This window comes from Lagenorhynchus albirostris, unplaced genomic scaffold (assembly GCF_949774975.1).
Source record: "Lagenorhynchus albirostris unplaced genomic scaffold, mLagAlb1.1 scaffold_275, whole genome shotgun sequence".
In the NCBI taxonomy this organism is placed as follows: domain Eukaryota; kingdom Metazoa; phylum Chordata; class Mammalia; order Artiodactyla; family Delphinidae; genus Lagenorhynchus; species Lagenorhynchus albirostris.
The window spans coordinates 141,016-157,430 of NW_026783373.1; the positions used below are offsets into that span (position 1 = coordinate 141,016).

General features: G+C 42.9%; 1 protein-coding gene across 3 annotated transcripts in view; it reads left to right on the plus strand.

Annotated features, from left to right (window-relative positions):
- LOC132514309 (myoferlin) overlaps positions 1-16,415 on the plus strand; it is a 141,574-nt gene that overhangs the window by 102,299 nt on the left and 22,860 nt on the right. For all 3 annotated transcript variants that reach the window (XR_009538736.1, XM_060138919.1, XM_060138920.1), the window contains 11 exons: positions 17-180; positions 2,534-2,648; positions 4,128-4,233; positions 5,759-5,904; positions 7,835-8,008; positions 9,066-9,174; positions 10,257-10,334; positions 12,637-12,818; positions 12,911-13,069; positions 13,195-13,293; positions 14,231-14,392. Coding sequence is in view for 2 of the 3 variants with exons in the window: in XM_060138919.1 (XP_059994902.1) it covers positions 17-180; positions 2,534-2,648; positions 4,128-4,233; positions 5,759-5,904; positions 7,835-8,008; positions 9,066-9,174; positions 10,257-10,334; positions 12,637-12,818; positions 12,911-13,069; positions 13,195-13,293; positions 14,231-14,392 (1,494 nt within the window). In the remaining variant the exon portion in view is untranslated. The remainder of the gene's footprint in view (positions 1-16; positions 181-2,533; positions 2,649-4,127; positions 4,234-5,758; positions 5,905-7,834; positions 8,009-9,065; positions 9,175-10,256; positions 10,335-12,636; positions 12,819-12,910; positions 13,070-13,194; positions 13,294-14,230; positions 14,393-16,415) is intronic.

A 16,415-nucleotide genomic window follows, 5' to 3' on the forward strand; every position in this document is an offset into this window, starting at 1 on the left:
AATTTCTTTTTAATAGTATGAAAATCAAGCTCTTATGTTTGGAAAATGGGGCACTTCTGGATTAGTGGGTCGTCATAAATTTTCTGATGTCACGGGAAAAATAAAACTCAAGAGGGAATTCTTTTTGCCTCCAAAAGGCTGGGAATGGGAAGGAGACTGGATAGTTGATCCTGAAAAAAGGTAAGTTTTTCATTTTCTGAGAAAAAGGGATGGTAATGAAGTCTTTCCTTAGAAATTGCTAAGTGAATCTTCTCCATCGTCATTCTTGATCATATTTACGTCACACCCACTGAGCAGAAGTAAGTCCACAGAAACTCACAGAAACTTGAGACATGTCGTCAATGTCCCATAATAAAACAAAAAAGTATAAAAAGCACCTGGTACTAACATTATTGAGAACTCATTACATGGGAATGTGTGAAGCAGTGGGCTAAACATATGCATTATCTTACTGAATCTGGATTGCAGTCCTGCAAGATAGGTAGTGTCAAAAATCATGAAGAGTCTGAGATTTTTATCCTACTTGCAAGCTAGCAAGGTCACCTGCCACAGTTTCGTGGATGTTGGCAGGAGACACAAGACTCCTAAAGCAGAGACAAAGGACTCTGTTGCCCACAGCAAATAGTAGTACCAGAGTATCAACATTTGCTCCTGTTCTCCAAGCCCCAGTTCCCACAGGGCGACACAAAGAGGGCCAGGTGACACTTGCACGTGAAGTGGATTGTATAATAGGAAAGGAACCCTGAGCTTAGGGCTCCTGAATCCTTTATAATGGGTAGGTAGTGAGCATGCTGGCCCTTTGCTCTGGAGAGAAACACTATGTCTTCTGAGGTTGTTCCTCATATAAACATCCTTGAGAAGATAGTCTGTAACAAAGGTCATGGAGCCTGTGTTTAGACTCACAAAGAATTATCTCCCAACAAAAAACAGTATCTCCACTTTACAGATGAAACTGAGACCTTAGAGGGATTAAGTCACTTGTCCAAAGGCACACAGACTGTGGGTGAGTGGTGTAGACAGGGCTAGAACCCAAATCTAGCCTGGGCACCAAAACCAGCTCTCAACTGTTACGCTGCAATGTCTGCAGGAAACAGTAGAGGGCATAATTTAAGTGGATGAATTGTATGGTATGTGAATTATATGTCAAAGGCTATTATTAAACAGGAAGAAAGAAACAGTACAGGGGGCAAGCACGTGTCCCCTGGAGTCTGGAGGAAACCAAAGCCTGGTTTCTACGTGTTGCCAAAAGCACTGGAACCAGAATGCCTTCTTTTCTCCAGCTCGGGACAGTGTACCTGTGTTTGGAGGAAACGAGCTTGTGAAGTTGGATTTTAAGACCTTAAACTGGAGTTTGCTCTCTCTGTCCACATTTGTTTCCCATAATGACACAGGATTAGGGAAGGAGGGAAAGAAGTGTGCTGGGTCTGGTCTGTTAAGACCCAGTGTCTGAACATGATTGCTTTTAACCCATGACAGCTTGCTTTGGTTGGAGTTGGGGTTGCTGGTGAGGGGAAGGGAAATGGGATTTGAATCGGAAAGAAGGAAGGAAGGTTAGTGAGGACAGGGAAAGGCCAGGGGAATTGGCACTGGAAAAGCAGGTCAGAGCCTGTCGGAGCTGGATGGGACCCCAGAGGTGGCAGCCAGTTCTGTTCTCCTTCTCTGGGGCCCAGAGAAGTGATGGACAAGCCCAATTGATACAAAGGGTGGGAACTTTCTGTTTTCTGATTTCTTTCCAGTGCTTGATTCTAGGGGAGGATACAGCAGGGGAAAGATGTAGAGACAGTAAAAGGAAAAAAGAAACCTCACTTGAGTGGATACCTGGCAGAAGACTTAAGTCAAAGTTGGACCCTCTGTACTTTCTTCTCTGGGTTGTCAAAATAGTTCCAAATCCAAGAGGAAAATTGGCATGGCAGGGAGTCAGTATGGATTTCTCAAGTGCCCAAATGGACTTTGGAGTCTTAAATGACCTGGTTTGGCTGTCATCCCTACCTAGGAACTATCCAGAAAATGTAAACTCCTCCCTTCAGTTTGTGTTACGTAGACCAAGCAAGCCATGAGTAAAAGTTTCCACACTAGGCCCCAGGAGACCGTCTCCATTCCATTTTTTAAAATAGGTGGAAAGAGGGAAGATGACTCTTTATCCTTTTGAACTGTTAGCCAAGAGTCTTGCTGAGAAAATGCTGAATGGCCCTGACCTGACACAGAAACAGAAGCCTGGTCCCTAGAAGAAGCTGCCCACAATGCTGTTTACCCAGTCCCCACCCTAATTACTGGGCAGGAGCAACTCTGCTGATTTGAGAAGTTCTCTATAATTTAGGGCTCATTGTTTCAGCGGCCCCTCTTCAAAGGAATGTCAAAAGCTATTAGTGCAAAGAAGAGTTTGGAGTGGAGAACCCAAAGGGGTAGGGTGAGGAGGGAACCGGGGCCACCCCCAGGGTATAGATGTCTCCCCACCATTGGAAATAGATGGGGTGGTCGGTGACCACCTTTGGTAATGTTTCTCCTTTGGTAACGTGAGCCTCCTGTCCCTCAGCTTGCTGACCGAGGCGGATGCAGGTCACACAGAGTTCACAGATGAATTGTATCAGAACGAGAGTCGCTACCCCCGGGGCGAGTGGAAGCCAGCAGAGGACACCTACACAGATGCGGTGAGTGCAGCTCCAGCTCTGGGGGATAAGCCCTCCTGCGAGAGCTCGGAGAAACCATCGCTGCATCACCAACCACAAGACGGGGCTGCCCGGTCTCTTCTGCTCCATCTCATGTCCTAAAGCCTCCCCTTTATAACTGGAGCCTCCAAAGCGCATCTGTAATTAATTCCTATAGGAAAGACATGAGGCCTGTTTAACTAGATGTTGGTACATGGTAAAGTCTGGGTTGTGAAATTTTTTTTACTATATTTATTATGGAACTAGTTTTTAAAATCATAGCAAATTGAATGCTCATGTCTTTAGAATAGTCAAACAGCATAAAAGGAAATTAAAAGTAATTCTTCTCCCTGATCCATGTCCCACCCCCACCCCCAGAGATAACCACTGAACCACTGATAGCAGTTTTCTGTTCCTATACAAATATATAGCTTCTTTTTTCCCCCACCTGAATAGAATTGTGTTGTATGCACAGTTCTGCAACTTGTATTTTTCACGTAATATATCTTGGACATCTTTTGATATCAATACATATAGATCTATGAGCCATTTAAAAAATTCCTACAGTGTTTTATTATATGTACCCCTCTATAATTTATGTAACTAATCCTCTCCTTTTGGATATTTAGGGGTTTTCCCCCCAGTCTTTGTTTTTTATAAACAATGTGACAATGAATATCCTTATACATACATTCTTATTCACTTATGAAACTTTGTAGGAGAGGCATCTGTTGGCTTGGTCAAGGTTTCAATGCATATGAAATTTTGGCAAATATTGGCAAACTACTTTCAAAGAGGTTGTACAAATTTATATTTCTAGCAACAGCATAGGGGGCTGTTTTTCTAGACACTCACCCTCCCACTTTAACATCTTTGTCAGTACATGAATAGATGGTATCCTGTTGTTATTTCAGTTTTCTCACTCTTAAAGTGAAGCTGACTATTTTTCTATGTTTACGGACCTCGTTTATTTCCTTTACTATGAACTTTTTTCATAACTCTATCAGTTTTAATGCAGAACTTAAGTCAATATTTCAAGTAAACTTTGCTCAGTCTTACATGATTAGCATCTACAACCTCCTGTAGCATTACCCCATTCTTGAAGACATGTGTTTTTCATGCTTTATCCATCTCTGATGGGTTCTCTGCAGTATAACCCCTCATAAAGTGTTGCGTCATTTCATAATATTAAGTTGAACCATATGAAATAGCTTACATTTGATCATTTTTGACCTACGAAAACAATTTCCCGTGGTTTAACATAACATATTCCCTAATAGTGGAAGCAGAAAGTATTCTTTAAAAATCTAGTTATTGTTTAGCAATTGTGTATAATTAAAGATTACGGCTTTTTCTGAGAAAGATTGATGTGTATGATGGTATTGAAATGAGTGAGTCTATAGTTAAGTGTGAGGAATTCTATCTCACCTTTGCATCTTATTTAACACACTATGGCTTCTTTCTCTTCTTTTTTTTTTTAAGAACGGTGATAAAACAGCATCACCCAGCGAGCTCACTTGCCCTCCAGGTTGGGAATGGGAAGATGATGCATGGGTCTATGACATTAATCGTGCAGTGGATGAGAGAGGTAACATTTCAGACCTATTACCTGACCAGGGGCTCTCCAGCAATGCCTTGGTTAAAGTCAAGTTTCCTTGGGAGGGAGGAGTCTCACGCCCCTTCACCTGAGATGACCAGGTCAGGTGGTGTTTCCTGTGACTATTCAGACGCAAAATCTGAAGGACAAGCAAGTACTTGGACAGGTGCAGGGTGGGGGGCAGTCAAGAATGAAAGATACATGGTAACGGGATGCCGGGTGGCTGGACTTTGAGATGCCGGGAATCCAATGAGAATTTGGGAGGGGACTGGAGTTTGGAGCTTCTCTACTCTAACCATGACATACCCTCCCTGGGAACATCACACTCAGGGGCCCCCTAGCTCAGAAAGAACTGCAAAATGCCTTAAAAGTCACCCTACTCAGCAGTAATGCAGATTATTGACATAGCTTCTGGTAATGATATTTATCCTTTTCTTTTTAAACTTTATTTATTTATTTTGGCTGCGTTGGGTCTTCATTGCTGCGCGTGGGCTTTCTCTAGTTGCTGTGAGCGGGGGCTACTCTTTGTTGCGGTGCATGGGCTTCTCATTGCCGTGGCTGCTCTTGTAGAACACGGGCTCCAGGCTCACGAGCTTCAGTAGTTGTGGCATGTGGGCTCAGTAGTTGTGGCTCGCAGGCTCTAGAGCACAGGCTCAGTCAGTAGTTGTGGTGCACGGACTTAGTTGCTCTGCAGCATGTGGGATCTTCCCAGACCAGGACTCGAACCCATGTCCCCTGCATTGGCAGGCAGATTCTTAACCACTGCGCCACCAGGGAAGTCCGATATTTATCCTTTTCTACAAATAGTAATCTAAAGTTAAACGAACTAGAACATTTAGAATTATCAAGAGAGAAAATTTGACTTTTAAATTTCTTACAAGAGGGAATAGTACACACGAAAGAACTAGCATTGATAAGGAAGGTTTCAAATAGATTATAAGTTTCTTGATGATCTTGATGCACACACCAGGCCTTTTAATAATAGTTAATGTTTTTTGAGTGCAAACTATATGCTAATCATGGTCCTAGTGCTTTGCATGCATTATTTTGATTAATTCTTTTGAAAAAGGTATATTTTACCTTTCTGCTGGGGAAATTGGACCATCAGCAGGTTTACTAACTTGCAAGAAACTTTAAAAGTAAACAGCCCCCATGTGGTGATGCAGGGATTTGAAGCCAGGCTGTTGACTACACAGGCCACGCCCTTCATCACTGTCCCCAAATGCCTCTTGCATTGTGCTTTACTCTTAGATGCACTGAATTGCCATGAGTGACTGGAAGTAGAAACATGGAGGAGAATCCCAGGGCCACAAAGGAAGCTTCTTGAAGAGGGATCCAGGGAAATAGGGCTGTATTCAGTTTGGCTGATGGCAGCAAAGTGATAGGAGCAGTGGCATTCAGTCATGACAGTGGAGAATGTTGGGGGGCAGAGAGTAACCGAATGACTCCTGGAACTTTATTTGGCAATCTGGCAAGTGCATCTCTTTTGGATAACCATTCACAAACTCTGTTCCAGGCTGGGAGTATGGAATTATCATTCCTCCTGATAATAAGCCCAAATCCTGGGTTGCAGCAGAAAAAATGTATCATACTCATAGACGCCGAAGGCTGGTCCGAAAACGCAAGAGAGATTTAACACAAACCACTTCAAGTACTGCAAAGGTAAGAGGAGCAATGGGAGGGAGCTGGGGGCTCCGCCTTCCAGACCACGCAGAACCACGGTTAACTCGGCGACTTCTACAGGAACCATTTGCCTGTCAAGGGCCTGATGCCCTGCTCAAGGGTTATAAAAGTGTATCCCCGCCCCAGACCTGCTGATTTAGGAACTCTGGGGGTGGAGCCCAGCATTCCGTGTTTCAGTAAGTCTTCCAGGTGATTCTGAAGCAGGCTAAATAATGAGAACCACTCGAGAGGCAGTAGTAGAAACAAATTATTTTGGTAGCATAATGTAGTAGTGGCAATAGCTCAGGACTTGGAACAAGACACCTGAGGCTTCAAATCCTGGCTTCATTTCCTTTCTCATCTGCAAAATGGATATAATATGCATCTAATTAGGGTATTATAGGCTTAAATGGAATAATAATAAATTGAGCAGAAAAAGTATACTCATAACAACCATAAGTGGTATGTTCTGTGTGCTTTTTGTGATGGTAGGTCCTGAATATACATCATCTCCAATCCACAAAATCTGCATTTTTATCCTCATCTTACAGATAATGTTCACAGAGGTTAAATGGATTTGCTTTAGGCCATGTGTCTAGTAAGTGATAGAGTGTTTGAACCCAGGCTAAGGTCATTCCAAATACGACCTCTTTCTATTCCAAAAAGTGCCTGACTCATAGTAGATGTCATGAAGTGTCTTTTTATTAGATAGTGAGCTTTTTGGTACTTCTAAGGTTCCAAAGCTCCGGACCTTGTTCCTAATAAATAATGGAGTAGAATGAATGAGCTAATGAATGAATATTTGTTTTGGAATCATCCTTATCCGGATAGGGTGAGAAGTTGCTAGAGGCACTTGACTCCCTCCTTCCACATGAGAGCACTGAGGTGAAGTGGAAAGAACACTGAGCCACCAGTCAGAAGACCAGAAACATGGCCCAGTTCTATTCTACCGAAGAGTATTGTTGAGACTTAGATCATGCTCCCTAACCTGCCTCACTCCTGGCTGCATAAAATACTTTGGTGTCACTAGTAATACTGCCAGAAGGTTAATTATAAGATTGTCCTTGACCTGGGTTTTCTGTTTATTTAAAGTTGAAAAAAATAAGCCCTACGTGGAACTCTTATTGCTGAGATCATAAATATTATTCAGTATTATTTTACCTCTACTAAATCTAGTCATACTTTTAAGATATTTACGTAAAATTTCCACCACTGAAATGTCAGCTACAGGAGGGCAAGGAATCTGTCTTTTTCTTCACTGCTTCCTCAGCTCTTAACCCAATACCACACTTAGAATTCCTGAATGAATTGAAAAGAAACACTGAAAACTGAGATAATTATATATAGTTTTTAAGATTAAAAGTGCTATCGTCGTTAGATAGTAGTTATTACAGAAGTAATATACCCTGATTTACTTATTAGCTATAGAAGCTATTACCTTAGACAAGACACTGAGACCCTAGGGAGGGTGGTATCGTTTTTTTCCCTCTCTATATAAAATGGACATAATAATATTTTCCAAACTGTATCATAATGGCAATGTTCTTATGAGCTAATGAAGTGAGGAAATAGAAAGCAATTTGGAAAAGAATCCATTTGCTTTACCCATTCCCTCATGCCACCCCCAACCCCTGCTACCAAGTCTGAATGAGGTGCCCCTCCTGATGGTACAGCCACCACTCATTTCCTTTCATCTCATTTCACTTTACTTGCCTGCTTATCTCTCTCTACCCCCCCAGTCCATCAGCTCTGCAACGGCAGAGAGCCTGTCTATTTTGTTCTTTGTTGTATTCCTGGCTCCTAGCCCAGTACTTTGGCACAGAGTAGATTTTCAGTACGTATTTGTTGATGGACCACATAATCTGCTTTATCAATATAAGGAATATTGTTATTATGATTATTATCATTAGATGTTTTACTTCTATTTTAGGCCATGGAAGAATATAAAGACCAGGAGGGCTGGGAATACGCTTCTTTAATTGGCTGGAAATTTCACTGGAAACAGCGTAGTTCAGATACCTTTCGCCGCAGATGCTGGAGGAGAAAAATGGCTCCTTCGGAGACGCATGGCGCAGCTGCCATCTTTAAACTTGAAGGTGCCCTTGTAAGTAATAAATAGCCAAAATTCAAATCATATTCGCAGAGGGAAAATACATGAGTGCTGGATATACTACCATCGACTCCAATACTGTAAGACTGCACATAATTTGGGAGAAAGCTGCACATCCTAGGTGCTCAATAATTTTTGTAGAATGAATAGACCATTTACATATGAAAGGTTCTAAGAAGCATGTTTAATATTGTTTCATCTAGCCTTTTCCGAGTATATCTGTTCCAAAACCTTTGCTTCAGGTGACATCTGTTAACATCCCTTTGGCTCATACTTTGGAAACTACAACTGTTCAACAAACAAAGAAAGTTAAATATGCAGGTGTGAGGGGAAGGAAAACAGAAGGATGCTTACAAAATTGGAGAACAGTTCATGTGGAAGCACAATAAAAAGGCAGAGAAGAAAAAAGCGCAAAGGTGGAAGGAATGAATAAGAAAGTGGTCATGGTTGATTTAAAACAATGTGGTAGTCAGGGACCATTTTTAGAAATTTGTGTTTGGACACAACCTACTTTTATATTTCTACACAGTGACCCTTCTCTGTTCTTCTTCCACTGCTCTTTTTCCTCCTCCCTTCCTCTTAATCCACTTATGTATCCTTTATGCTCCTCCTTTTTTTTTTCTTTCACGGGCAGGGTTTGGTAAACCTGGCCTTGGTGGGTAGAAAGGCTGGCTTCGACTTCCTGCCCTGTCGCTGTCCTGGGCTTTATTCATCGTTTAAAAATGGAGTGATTGGGGCTTCCCTGGTGGTGCAGTGGTTGAGAGTCTGCCTGCCGATGCAGGGGACATGGGTTCGTGCCCTGGTCCGGGAAGATCCCACATACCGCGGAGCGGCTGGGCCCGTGAGCCATGGCCGCTGAGCCTGCGCGTCCGGAGCCTGTGCTCTGCAACGGGAGAGGCCACAACAGTGAGAGGCCCATGTACCGCAAAAAAAAAAAAAAAAAAAAAAAAAAAAAATCTCTTTTAAAAGCGACCATTCCATTTGTTTGTAATTCTTACCTCTTCGTTTGTTTTTAGGCATTGTTAATTGGTTTTCCTGACTCTTATTTTAGGGTGCAGATACTACCGAGGATGGAGATGAAAAGAGTGTAGAAAAACAGAAACACAGCGCCACTGCTGTGTTTGGAGCAAACACTCCCATTGTTTCCTGTAATTTTGACAGTAAGTTTTAAACATGTATTTGTGTTTTTCAGTTCTATGACGTTCATCTGAAGGAAACTCTTTGAATTCACCAAATGTGATAGATAAAAATCCCTTTATGCAAATGTGACTTTTATTTTCATCACTTGATGGAGATGATTTTTTAAAATACAGTTTTCAAAATTATATTTGGGGTAGAGGGTGGTCAAATCATTGATTTCAACATAACCTGTCCGATATGTACTCATGCTACCTATTAAGCTCCCGCAAAAGATTATTCTAATTGGAAAAAATGTTCAAAAAGTTAAGGTTGGTTTCAATGATAACCTTCAGGAATTTTGGAAGCAGGCCTACTCTGTAATAATAATAGCAAATACTCATATAAGTCTTAGCATGTGCCAGGCACTCTACATATATTAACTCATTTAATTCTTATAGCTACCCTAGAAGGTAAGTACTATTACTGGCCCCAGTTTTACAGGAGGAAACCAAGTGCAGAAAGATTAAATAACTTGACCAAGATCTTATAGCTTGTAAGCACTGCAGACAAGATTTGAACTCAAGTAGTCTGGTTTCCAGAATCTGTGTAATGAATCACAGTGCTCCCCTGCCTCTCAAATTATGTGTGTTTGCAGGGGCAGGGAGGGGTGGCAGCATAGTGGGGAGGGTCGTATATGCATTAATATAATAATGATAAGGAGTATAAAGTCTTTGAAATATCAAAGAAACGTTTAGCAGATAACCGTTTCCTAGATCTGGTGCTGAAATGGTCTGGAAAGCCCTATTTCTATAACTCCTAGAGACCAAGTGTCATTTTAAAGGTCGGCGATGACAAGCAGTACCCTAAAGCCAGGTAGTTTGCACCAGGAGTATGTTCTCGTGATTGACACACTTGCATTGAGCTTCCTGTAGTACTTTTTAAATAAGTTTCATTTTGCAGGAGACAGAATTAATTTGGGAAGACATGTCATCACCACTGTATATGTGTTCTTTACCGTGGGGAAATAGATTTGGGTAATCCATTTATCTGAAACATATATTATCTCCCAATAGAAATACAGTGTTCTGTTTCTTGTAAGTAACCTCCGTCCTGTTGTTTTTAGGAGTCTACATTTACCATCTGCGTTGCTATATCTATCAAGCCAGAAACCTCATGGCTCTAGACAAGGATAGCTTTTCAGGTAAAGGGAAAACGTCTCCGTCTCACATGTTATTACACAGCAGGCTAGCTTGATTCTACTTTTCATCAAGTGGATGCTTTGAGTTATTTCTCACAACAACAAAAAGCCTTTCTGTATTGAGGGTAGTTTGATATGCATGAAGTCAGTTGCTCAGTCATTAGATACTCGCTGAGTATGCCAAGCATGGTTGCTGAGTGCTGGAGAAGATTCATGGTCTTTTAATACTACTAATCATTAATTGATTAAGTGATTAAAAAAACACCTTAAGAAAAGCAGTTTCTGCTTTCTGTTTATAGCTGTGTTTTTACCCCTGGGCTCTTGGGTTAATTGGTAAGTCCTCACCTTTATATATATATATATATATATATATATATATATATATATATTTTTTTTTTTTTAGATGTTGCGGGTAGGAGTTTATTAATTAATTAATTAATTTTTGCTATGTTGCGTCTTCGTTTCTGTGCGAGGGCTTTCTCTAGTTGTGGCAAGCGGGGGGCCACTCTTCATCGCAATGCGCGGACCTCTCACTGTGGCAACCTCTCTTGTTGTGGAGCACAGGCTCCAGACGCGCAGGCTCAGTAGTTGTGGCACACGGGCCCAGTTGCTCCGCGGCATGTGGGATCCTCCCAGACCAGGGCTCGAACCCGTGTCCCCTGCATTAGCAGGCAGATTCTCAACCACTGCGCCACCAGGGAAGCCCAATATATATATATTTTTTGTAGCTCTCTTAAGTTGACAAAAAGATCACCAGATCACCCATTCCCCTACTTTGGAGTCTATCTTGACCTCCTCTGCTGCCTGCTCCCCAATTCCCAGCACCATCAAACCATGAGGCTTCATCACCCCTCACACTGACACCCCAGCTGCTTTTGTTGCCTTTGGACTGGTTCTAAGAGGAAGGTTCTGGGCCCCTGCTGCTGGGGGATTTGTGCTGTTGCTAGTGGGACCATGAACAGTTCCTGGGCTATAGGGGGAGCATTCTACTTCAGGACCTGAAGGCCATCAGAGCTTCCCTGGGGCTTCTATGGAAACAGCTCTAAGAGCAGTTACCTGATACTCCAGCATGCTTACATCAATTGTGAGGTATGTTCCGAGCACTAATATTAACCAACATATGTGAATGGTTTCCTTTTCTCACAAATTAAAGCAGATTCAAGGTTATCTCTGTAATACACATCTCCAAAATAGTTTTTGAAGACATTTTTGAATATTCACCACCAGGGGGCACTCAATCATTGAAGGTCAAAGTTAATTTCTCGACCAAAGTTGCATAAAACTCTAAGCACATTCCTTGCAGTTTGAGATAAAAGATACATCATCAGGACAAAAGCAAGGAATCCCATTCATAAGATGCTGCAATGCTAAAAGCCAAGCACCCTTTTAGCTTATGCAAAAGCTTCAAGTTAGACAGCAGGGTATTGCTCAGACAGGACAGCTCCCAAGCAATTGCAAAAAGGTTTGGTGAAATTATTTAGCATGGAGGAGAAATGGATTACTTCTTTTTTTTTTTCTTATCTTTTTTCAGCTTTATTGAGATATAGTTGACAATATAGTTGTAATATATTTAAAGTGTACAACGTGGTGATTTGATGCATGTACACATTGTCGAAGGATTTCCACAACATTCATCGTCTCTCATACTTACCTGTTTTGTGAGTGTGTGAGAACACTTAAGTTCTACTTTCTTAGCAAATTTCAATTATACAATACAGTGTTAGCTGCAGTCACCATGTTATACATTAGATCCTCAGACCATCTTGTAGGTGAAATTAACACCCTTTCACTAACTTATCTCCATTTCCCCTGCCCCCAGGCACCCTGAGAGCACCATTCTACTGCCTGTTTCTATGAGTTCCACTTTTTTTGTTTGTTTCACATATAAGTGATACCATATAGTATTTGTGTTTCTCTGTCTGGCTTATTTCACTTAGCATAATGCCCTCTAGGTTCATCCATGTTGTCGCAAATGGCAACATTTCCTTCTTTTTTAAAGCTGAATTATATTTCATAGTGTGTATCTATATTTTTTTCTTTATTCATCTATAGGTTGGCTTTCATTTCTTCGGTGGTTTACCTTGCTGCACAGAGCCTTTTTTAGTTTGATGTTGTCCCCCTTGTTTATTTTTGCTTTTGCTGCCTTTGCTTTTGGTGTCAAATTCAAAAAACCGTAGCCAAGCCAGCGTCAAGGAGCCTACCCCTATATTTTCTTCCAGGAGTTTTACCATTTCAGAATTCAGCCATGGCCATGGTTTTACCGTGTCAGACTTCAGCCGTGGTTATTCTTTTTTTTCTGTTTTAGATCCATATGCTCATGTCTCCTTCCTTCATCGAAGTAAAACCACCGAGATCATCCACTCAACCCTGAATCCTACCTGGGACCAAACGATTATATTTGATGAAATTGAAATCTATGGGGAACCCCAAACAGTCCTACAGAACCCACCCAAGGTTGTCATTGAACTTTTTGACAATGACCAAGTGGTAGGTAATGGAGAATTTCTGAGATGGCTGGGGAATGATGGAGGTTTATAGGGATGTTTGTCGGGGAATTTAAGGATTGCTTGTTTCTCTAGGGCAAAGATGAGTTTTTAGGACGAAGCATGTGCTCTCCTCTGGTGAAACTAAACTCAGAAATGGACATCACACCCAAACTTCTCTGGTACCCAGTAATGAATGGAGACAAAACCTGTGGGGATGTCCTTGTCACTGCAGAGCTGATCCTGAGGCACAAGGTACTTACTGAGTTCTCACTCATCTGTTTTTTTCAGAGTAGCCAATCAAAACACTTGTTAACAACTCCAGGCACTAGTTACTTGAACTAAAGGGAGGCATTGACATTTCCATGTTTGTTTCACAGGATGGCTCCAACCTTCCCATTCTTCCCTCACAAAGGGCACCAAGTCTGTACATGGTCCCCCAGGGCATCAGGCCTGTGGTTCAGCTCACTGCTGTTGAGGTATGCTGCTCACTTTGTTTTACTGATCGACTCAAATGGATGTGGCTATAGAAATGGAATCTTTCGTCTAGGAATGGAATCTTGCTGCATCTTCTCTTGCTGTCTCCAGTTTCCTATAGAATTTGTCTAAAAAATTGAAATATTCTTGGAAATAGAATGCCTGTCAAAGCAATAAAAACAAGTCAATCCCAACATTCCTGAGGGAATCTAGAATTCCCATTTACTGGGAGCCAGTGGATTTCTAAGTATCCTGTGTCAACTGGAGAACTGGGAGAGAGGAGACGGACTCAGAGCAGTGTGTCTTTATGTGCAGAGAAAAGGGCACCTCAGAGGGAGGTATAGGGAGGGAAGGGAGGAATGAGAAATGCTGACATGTCAGACAGAGCAGATATAGACGGAAGGAGCCTGATGGACAGCGTCCTGCTTACTATTGAGGGCTCTCCCTCTGTCCAGTCAAGCACCTGTTACCTGGAGATTTCTGTTCTTGGGGTCTTGCTAAGACTGAGGCAGATGACTTTAAACAACAGCTCTTATTTTTTTACTTAGTGCCTGCATGTCAGTCACTGTGTTAAGAAGTTGACACTTGATCCTCAGAATAGCCCATGATAGGTAATGCTCTCAGCCCCGTCTGCAGATGAGACAGAGAGGTTACTAACTGGCCAGAGTCCTCAGAGCTGTGATACGGCGCAGCCGGGATTGGATCCCTGCACTCTTATCCCTCTGCTTTTCAGCAGCTCAGGTAGGAGAGGTAAATGGGCAAAATCGCTTTCTCTGTATGACCTCCAGGTTTTCTAGAGTGACATTCTCAGAGATTTGAGGCAAATCTGTACAAGTCAATCTTAAAGAATTTACCAGTTATTAAGACAGGATTTTTCCTTTTGAATATTATTTTTGATATGTTGGGTTTCCTTCCCTTCTCTTTACATTGTTTTCTTAGATTCTAGCTTGGGGCTTAAGAAATATGAAAAACTACCAGATGGCTTCTGTCACCTCCCCCAGTCTCATTGTGGAGTGCGGAGGGGAAAGGGTAGAATCAGTGGTGATCAAAAACCTGAAGAAGACGCCCAACTTCCCAAGTTCTGTTCTCTTCATGAAAGTGGTACTGTATCGCGGCTCCGTAATAGTTCATGTCTGTTGAATAGCTGATTTGTACTTGAAAATGAATATATACAAATCACACACATATTTTATATATATATATTTCCAAAGTCTGTAGTTTATATATTTCCAGTCTGACAACAAATAGAAAAACCCTGCCTTGCAGACAGCATGTCAGTGACTTTTCCCTCTTAGATTCTCACACTGTAGTGATGGTTTCTTAAAGCTTCGAACAACCCCAGTGACACAGAAGTACCTACGAGCAATACTAATATATTTCTCCAGTAAACTTTCCATCTAGTCAGCTCTCTGTAACAGGCTCTTGGTCAATCCCCCAAGAGCGGAATATTAACCCCCAGGCCCTGCAGGTGTACGTGGACCAGAACCCTCTGGATAGCGACTGGCTGGCTGGGGAAGGGCAGCTGCGGGGTGATGGGGCCATGTCCGAAGAGCCCATGACTGTGCCCTGCCTCCACGTGTCCCTGGGTTGGTGCCACTTTGTTCCATCAGAGTTACCCTCTGGTTATTAGAAAGGCAGCAGCCTCAGATCTGGTTCACAGGCCTCCATCATAGACCCTATAATACTTTGGAGCAAGAAGAGGTTACTCCGTCTTTCCGTTTTTTGTGTGTGGTTTTTTTTTTGCGGTACGCGGTCCTCTCACCGCCGTGGCCCCTCCCGTTGCGGAGCACAGGCTCCGGACGCGCAGGCTCAGCGGCCATGGCTCATGGACCCAGCCGCTCCGTGGCATGTGGGATCTTCCCGGACCGGGGCACGAACCCGTGTCCCCTGCATCAGCAGGCGGACTCTCAACCACTGTGCCACCAGGGAAGCCCCGTCTTTCCGTTTTGAAAGCAGTTAAATCCTTAGCTTTTTAAAAAGAAAAATCTTTATTTTTTACTCTACTATACAAAGCGTTAAGAAACAAAGGCATTTCTTCAGTTTAACGGGATGGAAGGTCCAGAACCTTCCCATTTCTTTCCCTACCCCAGTCATTTTTCTGCCCTTGGGGTCTCCAGCACACCACTCTTGAACTGTAGGGTCTTGGAGCTTAACTTCTCCAATTACAGATGAGGCAGCTGAGGCCTGGAGAGGGGAGCCACCTTATGCAAGTTCTGTCGTGAGTGCCAGGCCCCGTGTGCTGTGCTGCCGTGACTGTCAAGATTGCAGCAGTAGCTACACAGAGCTCGGTGCTGGCTGCGTTCACACTCCCTGCATTAAGTCTTCAACCCTGCAGGGCAGGCGTTTTCACCCCTCTTATGTGTGCTTTGGAGGAAACTGAGATGTTAAGTGATTTACACAAGGGGACACAGCTAGCAAGTGGGTGGCCAGAGTTTGGACTTAAGGTCCCTCCAACTTCAAAGCCAGTACTTTTCCCCTCGCGCTGCTACAGATGAGCGCCACCTGGAAGCTCCGAGCCAGAATCCCAGAGTGATCCTCTGGGTCACTCTACCCATCGTTGTTCCGTCCCCAGCCCCTTCCCCACCTCCCAGGCTCTAGCCTGGAATCTAGCCTCAGTCAGCAGAGGTGAGGAAAACCACTCAGTTGATCCCAGCTTCTATTCCTGTGTGAAGACGAAGGTGGAAATCAGCTGAACCACGCACCAGGCAGACCCGAGACCAGCCCGTGATTCCCCAATCAGACAATGTCACCAAGGCTACCAAATTCCATATAGGGGAACCAGGAGGCATGGAGGAAAAATGAGCATCCCATTTTGGCATTGAACTTCCAGGGCTGAAAGACTCTCAAGCCACAGTTATCTCCCGTGAAGGTTCAGTTTTATCTCGATCTAAATTTTAACTAATTCTAGCTAAATGCTGATTTCACATCCTGTTACAGAGCAGAGCCAGGTGCTAAGGTACAGTGCCAAGCACTTCACATATATTAATCCAGCACCCCTACTCTTATTAAGGAGATCACTGGGACAACGAAGAGTTCCCTAAGATCCTGCAGCTGTCAGTGGCAGAGCCAGGGTTTGATCCTGGCTCGGAGCTCAGGCCCTTCAGCTCCAGGCTGCTTGCTTGGC